The sequence below is a fragment of the Lycium ferocissimum genome, chromosome 10 (genome assembly GCF_029784015.1).
Source record: "Lycium ferocissimum isolate CSIRO_LF1 chromosome 10, AGI_CSIRO_Lferr_CH_V1, whole genome shotgun sequence".
NCBI lineage: Eukaryota > Viridiplantae > Streptophyta > Magnoliopsida > Solanales > Solanaceae > Lycium > Lycium ferocissimum.
The window spans coordinates 23,795,227-23,807,529 of NC_081351.1; the positions used below are offsets into that span (position 1 = coordinate 23,795,227).

General features: G+C 34.0%; 1 protein-coding gene across 1 annotated transcript; it reads left to right on the top strand.

Moving 5' to 3' along the window:
• Positions 1–6,689: 6,689 nt before the first annotated feature.
• LOC132034737 (uncharacterized) lies at positions 6,690–10,323 on the top strand. The gene is made up of 7 exons (XM_059425101.1): positions 6,690–6,995; positions 7,409–7,605; positions 7,693–8,212; positions 8,675–8,890; positions 9,045–9,105; positions 9,155–9,369; positions 9,733–10,323. The coding sequence occupies exons 1-7, from the start codon at positions 6,690–6,692 to the stop codon at positions 10,321–10,323; spliced, it is 2,106 nt and encodes a 701-aa protein (XP_059281084.1).
• The last annotated feature ends 1,980 nt before the right edge of the window (positions 10,324–12,303 follow it).

The window sequence follows — 12,303 nt, forward strand, 5'->3', positions numbered from 1 at the left end:
CTTCCCTAGAAAAAATTAGGGATGTACAAGTTAAATAAAAATAGTATGTGACTCTGCATATCACCTAATAATTTTCAGCTACTATAATTTTTAGATCACAGATTCTGAAAATCTTATAGCAACACAAAGAATGTCTTATGACATATTTAACATCATAAATTTGTAAAGTCTTTTTTTTTTTCTTTCCAATTCTATATTGACTCAAATTACATTGCATAAATTGGAATGGAGTGAATATAACAACAATAATTACGCGTCAATCCAAACAAGGTGAGACGATTTTTTTCCCTACCATTTGTCTCTTAGTAGGAACAAAAAAACACTTGAGAAACCTCCATTGAACGATAGAGGGAAAAGATTGAAAAGCTATGAAGGAACAAATACAACTAAGAAGATGGGAAATTGACAAAAGGAAAGGACTAGGGTTGTCTCATTAAAGTTTGTGATCCAAAACTGTGATTGTACCATACAATATGCTTGTGGTGCCTTGCTACAGAGACAAACATACCAATAGTTAAAAGTCATACTCAAGTTTCTATTATTCTACAGTATGACAATTGGTAACGGCCAAAATGGCCGCCGAAACCACCCCCAAAACACACCCTACTCCCCCTCTTCCCTCCTCATGTTCTTAAATTGCTATCAAATATCTATTTGTACAATGGATAGTTCGACGTAGATTTATTTTGATCGAATAAAAGGTACTGAAATACATGAGACACTTGGTTCATAGGCACCCACATATGAGAGTGAAAGAGAAGGCTAGAAGCCTAGAAGGTTCGAGATTGGATTGTACGTGTCGGAAAGAAGAAACAAAGGAAGAGTAGAATATCGTTCAGAGATTGAATTTGGAGTTTCTTTATTTTTTTAAAGTTCATGAAATTATAAAAATCGTGTTTGAAAATTCTGGCTCCGCTGAAGTCTTACAAAGTTCAATAGCTTCGAAAAAAAAAAAATCTAAAGAAAATAAATTACAGCCCGCCTCACCAGCCTACCGTGCCCCGCCTAAAGCCCAGCTAACCCATAAACGGGTAAGGTGTTGTGCTGGAAAACACTTTACCCCCAAAAACCCGGCCCCTTAAGGGTAGCCCGGTTCGGCCTGGACCCGTAGGGTCATCCCTTAGGGGTTGGGTTTGGCCCGACCCGATGACAAGCATTGGTGAAATTGAGTATTATGATACTAGTGGCATGTGATTTTGATAAAGGTATTTAAAAGTACCAGGAAAGTCTCTTTTCTAATTCAAAAGAAATGTTTCTAATATGTAAGGAAAAGATTATACTTTCAAAAGACAAAATTTGATGTGAGACAAAAGAGTACGTCTATTTTAAAGCAAAAATTGATGGACATTTAAATATATGCACTACCTTATAATTCGAATAACTTTGGCAACACTAGAAATGGGGTGAAAATCAATCACCCCCAACTTTGGTTTAAAAATCAAATTCGCCCGTTAACTATGAACAGTAGATATTTTCCCCCCATTATCCCATGCAATGTCTATTTTACCCTTGATATCTTCAATCCTCCATCTATGTAATACCTCTTTATATAATTTTTTTTTTAACCTAGGTATTTACAGATTTTTATTTAAATTTATATTATAAGTAGAATAATCCTTTTACTAATTTATCACAAAAATCTAATGTTACTTTTTATGATTGATATTTTAATACACACACACGTATATCATCGTTATTTTTTATATATATATATATATATATATATATATATATATATATATATATATATATATATATATATATATATATATATATATATATTTAAGTTTCACTTCTCTCTTATTCTCTATTGTCAATATATAAACGAGTTTTGGTTGTCATTAATGGAATATTTTAAGTTATAATTTAAAATTCATTTATAATATAAATAGATAATCTTTTAGGAATTTGTTATAGAATATACATCTATTTTTATTAATTATTTTTTATTACTAGCATTGAAAGATATTTATAAAGTTATTTTTACCTGTTATTTTTACTTGTATAAATAGATATCAGAGTTTTGATTATTATTAATAAATATAAATTATTTTTCTTCTCATTTATTTCATTATAGAACGGTATTAAGTTAGATACTCAACTAGTATTTCTCACTTTTCTTTTTCCGTCTCGAAAGTAATATTTATTTTTTTATAGGAAAATTTTCACATAGATTAAGGAGATTAAAAAAATCATTATTATAAAGAAGTAAAAGTAAAAAAGACAAGTTGATAGGTGAAATAGAAATTTTAAAAAGTCAATTAGGATAAAGGTGGTAGAATGACTATTGTTCCAAGTTGAGGGGGGAATTTGATTTTTAAAGCATAGCTCGGGGTTGAAAATCCTAGAAATGAGATTGCAAAATTACATAAAATAGGAAAATTAGTACTACATGTTTTAAGTTAAGAGAAGAAAGAGGACTTAAATAGTTTAGCAATGGGCTCCTTGTCATTCAATTGGAATCGTGATACTGCCAGTCTCTCTCCATGCTAATATTGCTACTATATATAAGGGACAATCAAGGGACTTTTGTAGTCCTTACAAAAGTCTCCAAATTAATGTTAAATTTTTCAATTAATCACTTTTAGGTCCTTTTTTATTTTATAAGATAATTTTTCAAGAATGTAATTTTAGCCTAATAAAAAAATTTATGGACAATTTTATACTCGCCTTTGAAATATCTATGATTTATTACAAATACAAAAAGTAAATTTTTTAAAATGATGCCATATAGTGTTGAAAATGAAGACAATGTCATCCGTTAAGATCGGATTATCTTTAAAATCTCTTGTTTGGTTAAATAATTTTTTATTTTATTTTTAAGTATAAAGAATACATGAAGAATTAAATTTTATTGAATCTTGAGGTTCATTTTAATAAATATAGGTTATTTCGTTTAATAAATGTCAAAACAAATCGATTTTTATCTATGAATAAAATCACACGCTCTCAAATTCACAAAAATACGAAAATATTTTTTGATTTATGAGCTTTGCAAGTTGTAATTACCATACTTTATCATAATCAATGTTAGTATAGGATATCAAGCCATTGTGTCCCTTTGAGATTTGCTAATTTTTCTATTTAACTTTCTTACTCATAAATAAATTTTTCATTAAAAATCATCTAATTGTGTGATGAAGAAACTTTAACAATTATAAAACTTATCAATAAGATATCATTAACCTGCAAATACATTAAATTAATTGTGCGGTAGAAATGGTGTCACGTTATACGTATTTAATAAGAATTTCTATTTTTATAGTTGGGCAATTCGCAGTAATGCCCTTATTTTGGGGTGGTTTTTAATTTTTGCCCATTAAATTGGTGGTCTTTAATTTTTGCCCTTCACTAGAACCCCTTGGTTTCGGGTTTGAACCTCCGCTCAGTCAAAAATTTAAAAAAAAAAAAAATCGCAAGGCAGAGATTTGCCTACAAACTTCTGCCTTCAGACAGAATTTTGCCTCAAAACTCTTCCTGATCCGGCAGAGTTTACCTTAAGGTAGAGTTTTGCCTTCAGGCATGCCCAAACACCTTAAAGCAGAGTTTTGCCTTACAAAACTCTGCCTTAAGGCCTAACTTTGGCCCGAACAAGCCCAACTTTACTATAAAATTCTGCCTTGCGAAATTATCTTTTTTTTTTTTTTTTCAACTGAGTCGGGGTTCGAACCCCAAACCTCATGACATTAGGCGAAAGGGACAAAAATTAAAGACCACCAATTTGAGGGGCAAAAATTAAAGACCAGTGCATTGTAAGGGCACTCCGCACAAAAAATTGTTTATATTTTGAGTTTGGGAGCACGGGCCTTCCAAACTCAATATATATATATATATATATATATATATATATATATATATATATATATATAGAATCATCGTGAATTTATCACTAAATAGCCCATAACTAATCCATTGTTAACTAAATTGGGCTATAGATTTTTGCTGTTTAGTTAGCGACATAAATTGTTTCTCGCTAATTTTAAGGGTGTCAAAAAAATATGAAAAACCGACCGAACCGATTTATAGTGTTTTTCCAATAAAATTGTGGATTTTTATTTAAGCTTATAACCGTCCCGAACAATTAGGGTGGTCTTTTTAATTTATACAAAAAATCGAAAAATTCCTGAACCGAACCAAATAGCCTTACATGTATGAAATATATTTTATATATTACAGATATGTTAAATTGAAAATATAAAATATATTTTATAAGTTCTGTTTCAAATATTGAAAAGAATTTTGGGCACTAAATTTTGGGCCTTTAGTTGATTGGATTTAGTTTCAAAAGGATACCTCATATACATAGTATTACGGTCATAGAATTAGATGATTTAAGTAGGCATTTTTGGTTATAGTTAGCACTAACAGAAGTTTACCTCCATCTTGGTCTCCTCTACTATGTTGCTTGATGTAATTGTATCAAATTCAAGTTGTGATTTCCGTGGCCTATAAGTTAATGTTTGTTTTGGCTCAATTCAACATTGTTATCTTTGGCAAGTTATTCTTCTCTCTGGTCAATCAGTGAGGATTCACGTCGTTGTTGTCTTGCTACTTGATATAACACATTTCAGTTTAATTACTTTGTGTAGTTTTTTTAATAGCTTTTACATTAAGTATTTCATAAGAAACTAATAGAAGCTTTATTTGATGGTGTACTACAAATAGGTTTGTGGAGATCTGTGTCGTTACATTTTAATGGTGGTGTATTCTTAGGTGACATTTTAAAACTAAAATAACCAAACCGTACCGATACCGAAGAAAAACAGAGATGATGGGACGGTCTCGAAAAGTCTAATTTTGGTTATACAAAATAAAATAACCGAAGAATTGGGATGCTATAATTTTTTTAAAATAACCGACCGAACCGTCCCATTGACACCCCTAGCTAATTTCTACTCCATCCGTCCCAATTTAAGTGTCTTACTTTCCTTTTTGGTTTGTCCCAAAACTAGTGCCTCTTTCTATATTTAGTTAGTTGAAAATTCGAATATCCCACATGGCAAGTTTATAACCAAAAGATTCAAAGGACATTTTAGTACATTAAACACTTCTTTAATTTAGGACCACATGATTCAAAAGTCTTTCTTTATTTCTTAAACTTCGTGTCTAGTTAAACTAAGATACTTAAAATGGGACCGACAGAGTATTTATTTATTTTTTGTAGTTCCAAACATGTTCTAGCTGTGACATCTTAGTCATCGAACCGTCTCATAGTGCAGAAAAAAATAGATAAGAGGTTGCTACTACCTTTAGTTTTACACAAAATAGCCGACACTTTTAACTTTTTGTGTTTGAATATAGGATGATAATTAGCTAGTGTGTGAAATTTTTTGTAGGATGATGAATTTCTCAATTGAAAGTAGTCCAAAGTTTGTCAGGCTGGGCCAAAGGAATCTATAACAGGAAAAAGATATCATCTTTAGAGTACTGTCAAAAGCTTGTACAAAAAGATATACAGCTCTCTTTTTGTTATTTTGTTATTTTCTTCACTTCTTGTCCTAATAATTTTTGTCTTCGTTAAGCACAAGCTACTATTGTTAGTTTCATTCAATTATGTAGAAAACAACTTGGTCAGTTCTGTAATCTCTCATATTTTAAAGAAGAAACTAGATAATGAGATATAATTTTTGGAAGAAGAGGTGAAGGGCAACTTAAAGAGGAAAAATGGGGAAAATAGAACATATTTTATGTGATTAATATATAGTAGTATGGTTGGTCAAGCTTCTAGGAAGTTAAAAGTACTTGACTCCTTTTTTAGAAAGATATCTATTTTAAAGAATTAAAGTGTTTGGTCAAGCTTTTAGGAAAAAAAAATTAAATGATTTTGAGTTGTAGCAAAAGCTATTTTTTTATAAGCTAAAAAAACACTTTTTCTTCCCCGAAGTACTTTTGGAATCTTTTGGCCAAGGAAAGAGACAAACCCAAGATGACTTTACCCCTATGCAAATTGGGAAGCAACAAACAAATCGAGAAGAGGTGTAGACTGCTCGAGCTTCCAGTGTTAATAAGCAACTGAGTATGAGTGGGAAATCAATCGAGAAGTTGTCAGAGACATCCAAAGTACAAATCTAGCCAAAGCAATAGTAACTGAGTTGGGGAATGTCCCAGTCATGACCGATGAAACAATCGTCAACACCGACGAGGACACTGTAACAACCCCTGTGCAATCACCAGTGAAACCATGGAATATACTTTTCCAGAAGAATCGATTAGCCGCAAATGGTATGAATCTGGACTACTCTTCAACTGATTAATGGGCAACCAGTAGTTCAATTGGAACAAGCTGATGTTGAATCTAAAGAGGAAAAATGGAAATGTGCCCTAATTGCATATGTGATAGGCCCTGGACCTGGCTATCATGCAATGAGTCGAGTGTTGCAGACCCGGACATTTTCTATCATGATGAAGGCTACTTTGTAATCAAATTTGTGACAATTGAGGATATGTAAGAGATACTTTATGCTGGACCCTATATAATAACTAATAAACCGATCATTCTAAAACCTTGGACAGCTGAATTTGAACTGGGCAAGGAATTTCTTACTGAAATTCCACTATGGGTTACATTACCAAAGCTACCAATGAGCTGTTAGGGGCGTGCCTCTTGGGGTAAAATAGCAAGTGTACTGGGGAAGCCACTGTATGTTGATGAATGCACCACCAAGCAGTCCCGAATATTATATGCAAGGATGTTAATCGAAGTTAATGTTACAACACCTTTGCCCGAGGAAATAAAAGTGGTTGGTCCAAAAGGACGGCAGTTTCAACAAGATGTAGAATTTGAATGGAAACCTAAATTTTGTAGTAAATGTCAAGTCATTGGACACATATGCAAAGAATCAATTCCACCTAAACAACCTGTTAAACAGCCTAGAAAGAGAAGGGAGAACATGAGGGTACCTCAAGCATGGAGGTCCAAAAGAGTTATGCAAAATTTGCACCAAGTTGAGGAACAAGTGGCAATGGCACCTGATATTCCTTCAACTAGCCAAGTGGTATCTCATGTGCAAAATGAGGACAGCAACCAGGAGATAGTTAAATAGGCTACAACAAACTTAGCATCTGGGAAGCTTCCCCTGAGTCCGATAATTGCAAATAGGCAAACTGAAGTAGTTAGTCCAGGTTTAAGTTTGGAAGAGTTTCTAGCATTAACCACTACTACAAAGCCAGCTACTGGGAATGTGCAACTGAGGAACAGAGAAAAGAATGCTCGACCTCTTGATAGAGGTAAAAGCAAATGATCATGATTTGGCTTTTTTGGAATATAAGGGGCATCAATAAAAGGTATAAACAAAGGGAATTTAGGAACTATATGAAAACCAAAAAAATAAAGTTAGTTGGACTGATAGAAACTAGAGTTAAGCAACATAGTGCTAAAAGGGTGAGCAATAGTATTCTACCTGGATAGGGTCTCCATACTAACTATCAAAAAGGAGTCAATGGAAGAATTTGGGTGCTTTGGGATAATGCCTGTTATGATGTGCAAGTGCTGCAAGTTGAAGACCAATTGATACACTGTTTGGTAGAAGATGTGATTCAATACTATAAGTGGTTGGTGACTGTAGTATATGGCTTCAATACTAGGGCTTTGAGGAAAACACTATGGTAACAATTGAACACTTTAGATCGGGGCATAAATATACCTTGGATCGTAAGTGGTGATTTCACCTCCATTCTGAGTGTTGCTGATAGGTGGATGGGTAATGCAGTGACTGCCTTTGAAGTGAAATTTTTTTCTGAATGTATCCAAAACACAGCACTAACGGAATTAGCTTGGAAGGGTGAATACTTTACTTGGTCAAACAAACAATTAGGGAATGCTAGAGTTTGCACAAGAATTGATAGAGTGTTTGGCAACCATGAGTGGATGATGAACTGGGGGCACATTGTGATAGAGTATGAGGTACCAAATGTATCTGACCATGCTCCTATGGTATTGAGCTTGAAGACCAGCCTATGGAATAGGAAAACACCTTTGTTCTTCAATATTTGGGCTACACATGATAAGTTTTTGCCTATTGTGTCAGATAGGTGGAAATATAGACTAGTTGGCCATAGAATGAAGGATGTTTGGTTCAAGTTGAAGGCACTGAAACCTGATCTAAGGCACTTGAACAACACAGAGTTTAAATATATTTCTCAAAAGATTGAGAAAGCCAGGAAATATCTAGATAAGGTCCAGAGGAAATTGACTAGCCAGTGCACAGATGAGGTGATTTTACTGGAGAAACAACTACTGCAAGACTTGGAGAAATTATCATTGATAGAAGAAAATGCATTAAAGCAAAAAGCCCGAGCTAAGTGGATCAACTAGGAGATGCTAATAATAAATACTTCTCATCAGTGATCAAAGACAGGAATCAGAGGAAACACATTTGAACTTCCAGCACTCAATAGAGACAAATTAACACATGTTGATGCTATTACTGTAGAGATAATTCAATTCTATAAAAACCCAATAGAAGCCTCAGTCAATTCTCTTCCAGCAGTAAATAAGGTGATCATGCATAGAGGACCAGTTCTTTCACATCAGCAAATATGCAATCTGTGTTCAGATGTCACTAATAAAGAAACTTATGATAGACTAATGTCAATAGGGGATGACAAAGCCCCTGGGTAGATGGTTACAATACAGTATTCTATAAGAAAGCTTGGCCCTTAATTAATCAAGCAGGATATCATTGCAGCAGTGCAGGAATTTTTTACTAAGGGGAGGATGTACAAGGCAATCAACTGCACAGCTATTACCTTAATTCCTAAAACTGCTTATACTACTACAAATAAGGAATATAGGCCTATAGCTTGTTGCACTGTCTTGTATAAGATTATTTCCAAGGTCCTTGCTTCTAGAATGCAAAATGTCATAGCTAGTGTCATTAGTGAATCACAGGTTGGATTCATACCAAGGAGAAGGATTTCAGACAACATTATACTTGCACATGAACTAGTCAGAGCTTACACAAGAAGAATATCTCCCCAAGTGCATGATAAAAATTGACTTACAGAAAGCTAATGATTTAGTCGAATGGATCTATTTGGAACAGATTATGGAGCAGCTCAGATTTCCTAGGAATTACATAGCATGGGTTATGGAGTGTCAAAACGGTGAGCTACTCTATTGTCCTAAATGGAGAACCAACCCCTTCATTTTCAGCTGCTAAAGGCCTTAGACAAGGGGATCCTATGTCCCCCTTTCTGTTTGCCTTAGTTATGGAATATCTGAGTAGGGGGTTGAATGACCTGATAAATAATCAAGAATACAAGTTTCACCCAGAGTCCAAACCACTGGGGATTACTCACTTGAGTTTTGCTGATGACTTACTACTATTTTCTAGAGGGGATTTGCTTTCCATCCTGGCAATGCAGAAGGTGTTCAAGTAGTTCTCTAGTGCATCTGGTCTACAAGCCAATCTCAGCAAAATTTCAATCTATTTGGGTGGGGTTAGTCATGAGCAATAGGAAATAATCATGCGACAGTGTGGATATGTTAGGGGTGAGCTCCCTTTTAAGTACTTGGGCATTCCTTTAGCAATAAAAAAAACTCGCAATCTTGCAATAGCAACCTTTTATTGATAAGATGCTTGCCAGAATATCATCTTGGACTGCTAAAAAACTATCCTATGCTGGAAGGACACAATTAGTACAAACAGTTCTGTTTGGCATACAATCATATTGGGCTCAAATGTTTATCTTACCAGTGAAGGTGATTAAGATGATTAAGGCTTACTGCAGAAGTTATGTGTGGCTGGCGAAAGTGTGATTACCAAGAAAGCTCTTGAAGCTTGGGAGAGAGTTTGCAGTCCCAAGTCATGTGGTGGACTCAATTTGATTAATTTGCAACTATGGAATAGAGCAGCAATTGCTAAACACTGCTGGGATGTGGCACACAAGCAAGACAAGATATGGATTAAATGGATTCACATGTATTACATAAAAGATCAGAGTTTCTTTAACTGTGCATGTCCCAAACAGGCCAGCTGGATGGTGAAAAAGATCATTAATGCAAGGTCAATAGTAGCATCAGTTCAAGTACAGGGTAAGCCAAATCAAAGTCTTATCAGGTTCTTGTATTTGAATCTAACAGGTGATCCGCCAAGGGTAAGCTGGAAATGTGTGATGTTTGATAATGCAGCAAGGCCAAAAGCCAGGTTCCCTTTATGGCTATTGATGCATGGTAAGCTGCGTACTATTGATAGGTTGTTGAAATGGGGCATGAATGTAGATCCAGAATGTTCATTGTGTCACCAAGAGGATGACACAAGAGAACACTTATTTGTCAAGTGTGATTTCACTAGAAGACTTTGGACACGACTGCTAAACTAGCTTCAAAGGAGTCCTGGACAGAGCAACAACTGACAGAACCATCAAGAATTCATCATTAGTGCATCCAAAGGAAGAACTCAGAGAGCTACACTCTTCAAGCTAATGCTAACTAAATTTGTGTATGCCATATGGAATGAAAGGAATCATAGGATATTTGAACATGAAGAGAGGACTTGGGAGAGGCTTGCTAAGGATATTGTTTATATTTGTCATGTGAGATCACCTACAGGCATTAGAACTTTGCTTCAGTTGTTAACCTTTTAGTATGTATAGCCAATAGTAGGTAGAGTTACTGGAGTTTTCATTTCTGTTTTGAGATAGCTGAGTGAGGTGTTCAGCTATGTTTTTGTAATTATCTCGCTTGGTGATTAATAATATAAGTTAGTTACCCAAAAAAAAACAACTCAAAAATACTTTTAGCTAACATGGTATGATATTGTTTGTTTCCTAATTGTGTGTCATCTGTATCATTTGAGTATTTATGGCCACGAATAACACAGACTTCTTTTTTGTGTGTGTCTCCAAGCTACAGATGAAGGCAGTAAACTATCACATAGACATGTAAAGACAATAAGTCAGGACTCACGCCATCTCCGTGCTCGCTAGGATGGATTGGCTCAATGATTAGGGGTTCATCATTCACCTTGAGGTTCCAAGTTCAAATCCTAAGCACAATATTTTTATTTTCGAATCCCCTAAGTAAAATTCCTGGATCCGCCACCAGTACTCGCCGGACCAAACTATTGACTCTAATTATCAGTTGTTGAGTTAAAACAACACAAAAATACGCTTAACATAGTGTAGTATTATCCTCTTCGGACCACAATTTTTTCCCAAGAAGCCTCACACCATAAGAGCTAACACCTTTTAAATAATTTCATCTCTTTTATACTCCTCAAATGAGACTTTATTCCCACACTGACACACACACACACACAACACTTAGATCATCATTTTCAAAGGTTTATTTGAATAATGGGGGTGAAAAAAGGGTCATCGAAAATCACAAAATTCCGAAATATACAACAAAAGCATTTATACATTTGGTATTTAATTACATTTTTTTTATTTTCAAGTTGTAAAAATATTTTTGAAAAATTGAAACTCCAAAAAGAAGCAATTCCTTTTAAAGATGCATTACTATACAATTGACACTTTGTTAACAAAGCTGCTTAATCGTGCGTTTTCCACCATCTTTCACAAAAGCTGCTACAAAAACTTAATCATGTTTACTTTGAGGTTCATTCATTATTAAAAGAGCAAAACTTTGGTCAATGGAAATTCTTTTTTTAAAACCACTTTCACCTTTTCACTTTTTGTTAAAAAAAGTTAAAAAGGATAATAAAGGCTACCTGAGTAAGACGTGAGATCACGTGTAACTCATATCCTAAGTTTACTCTAAAGGCTCCAAAGCCAAAAATATTTATTCATGCAAATTACATTTGTCTCATGAAATAATAATGACTCTTTGTTGTTTTCTTGTGTGAGGGATGTTCTTTTGATTCTCTTGTCTTATTGCTTCTTTCTCTGTACATGTGTGGGCTCAAAGTTTCAAGTAAAAGAAGCAAAAGTAATTGGCTCAATTCAAGGTTATTATTATTATATATATATATATATATATATATATATATATATATATATAAGAATCAAAGTTATAATTCTAGTTACGCGATAAGTAAAATTCAATAATATTGATTAAAAAAACTATGTATTTGTATTAAAAAAATTAGCATAATACATAAACACTTTCTTTCAAACTCTTTTCACGCTAAAAGTATGCTCCAACTTTGAGTGCTTGTACAAGTAGACACCTCCACTTGTCGATTTCTACTTTGTCAGTTAAACACTCTAACTTACAAAATAATCATTTAAACACCTCCAGAATTTATGTGCTAGGTCAGTGTCATGTCAGCATTTGTGTTTATGTGTTCAACTTTACACAAGTTGAGGTGTCTACTTGCACAAGCAAAGTTGGAGGAC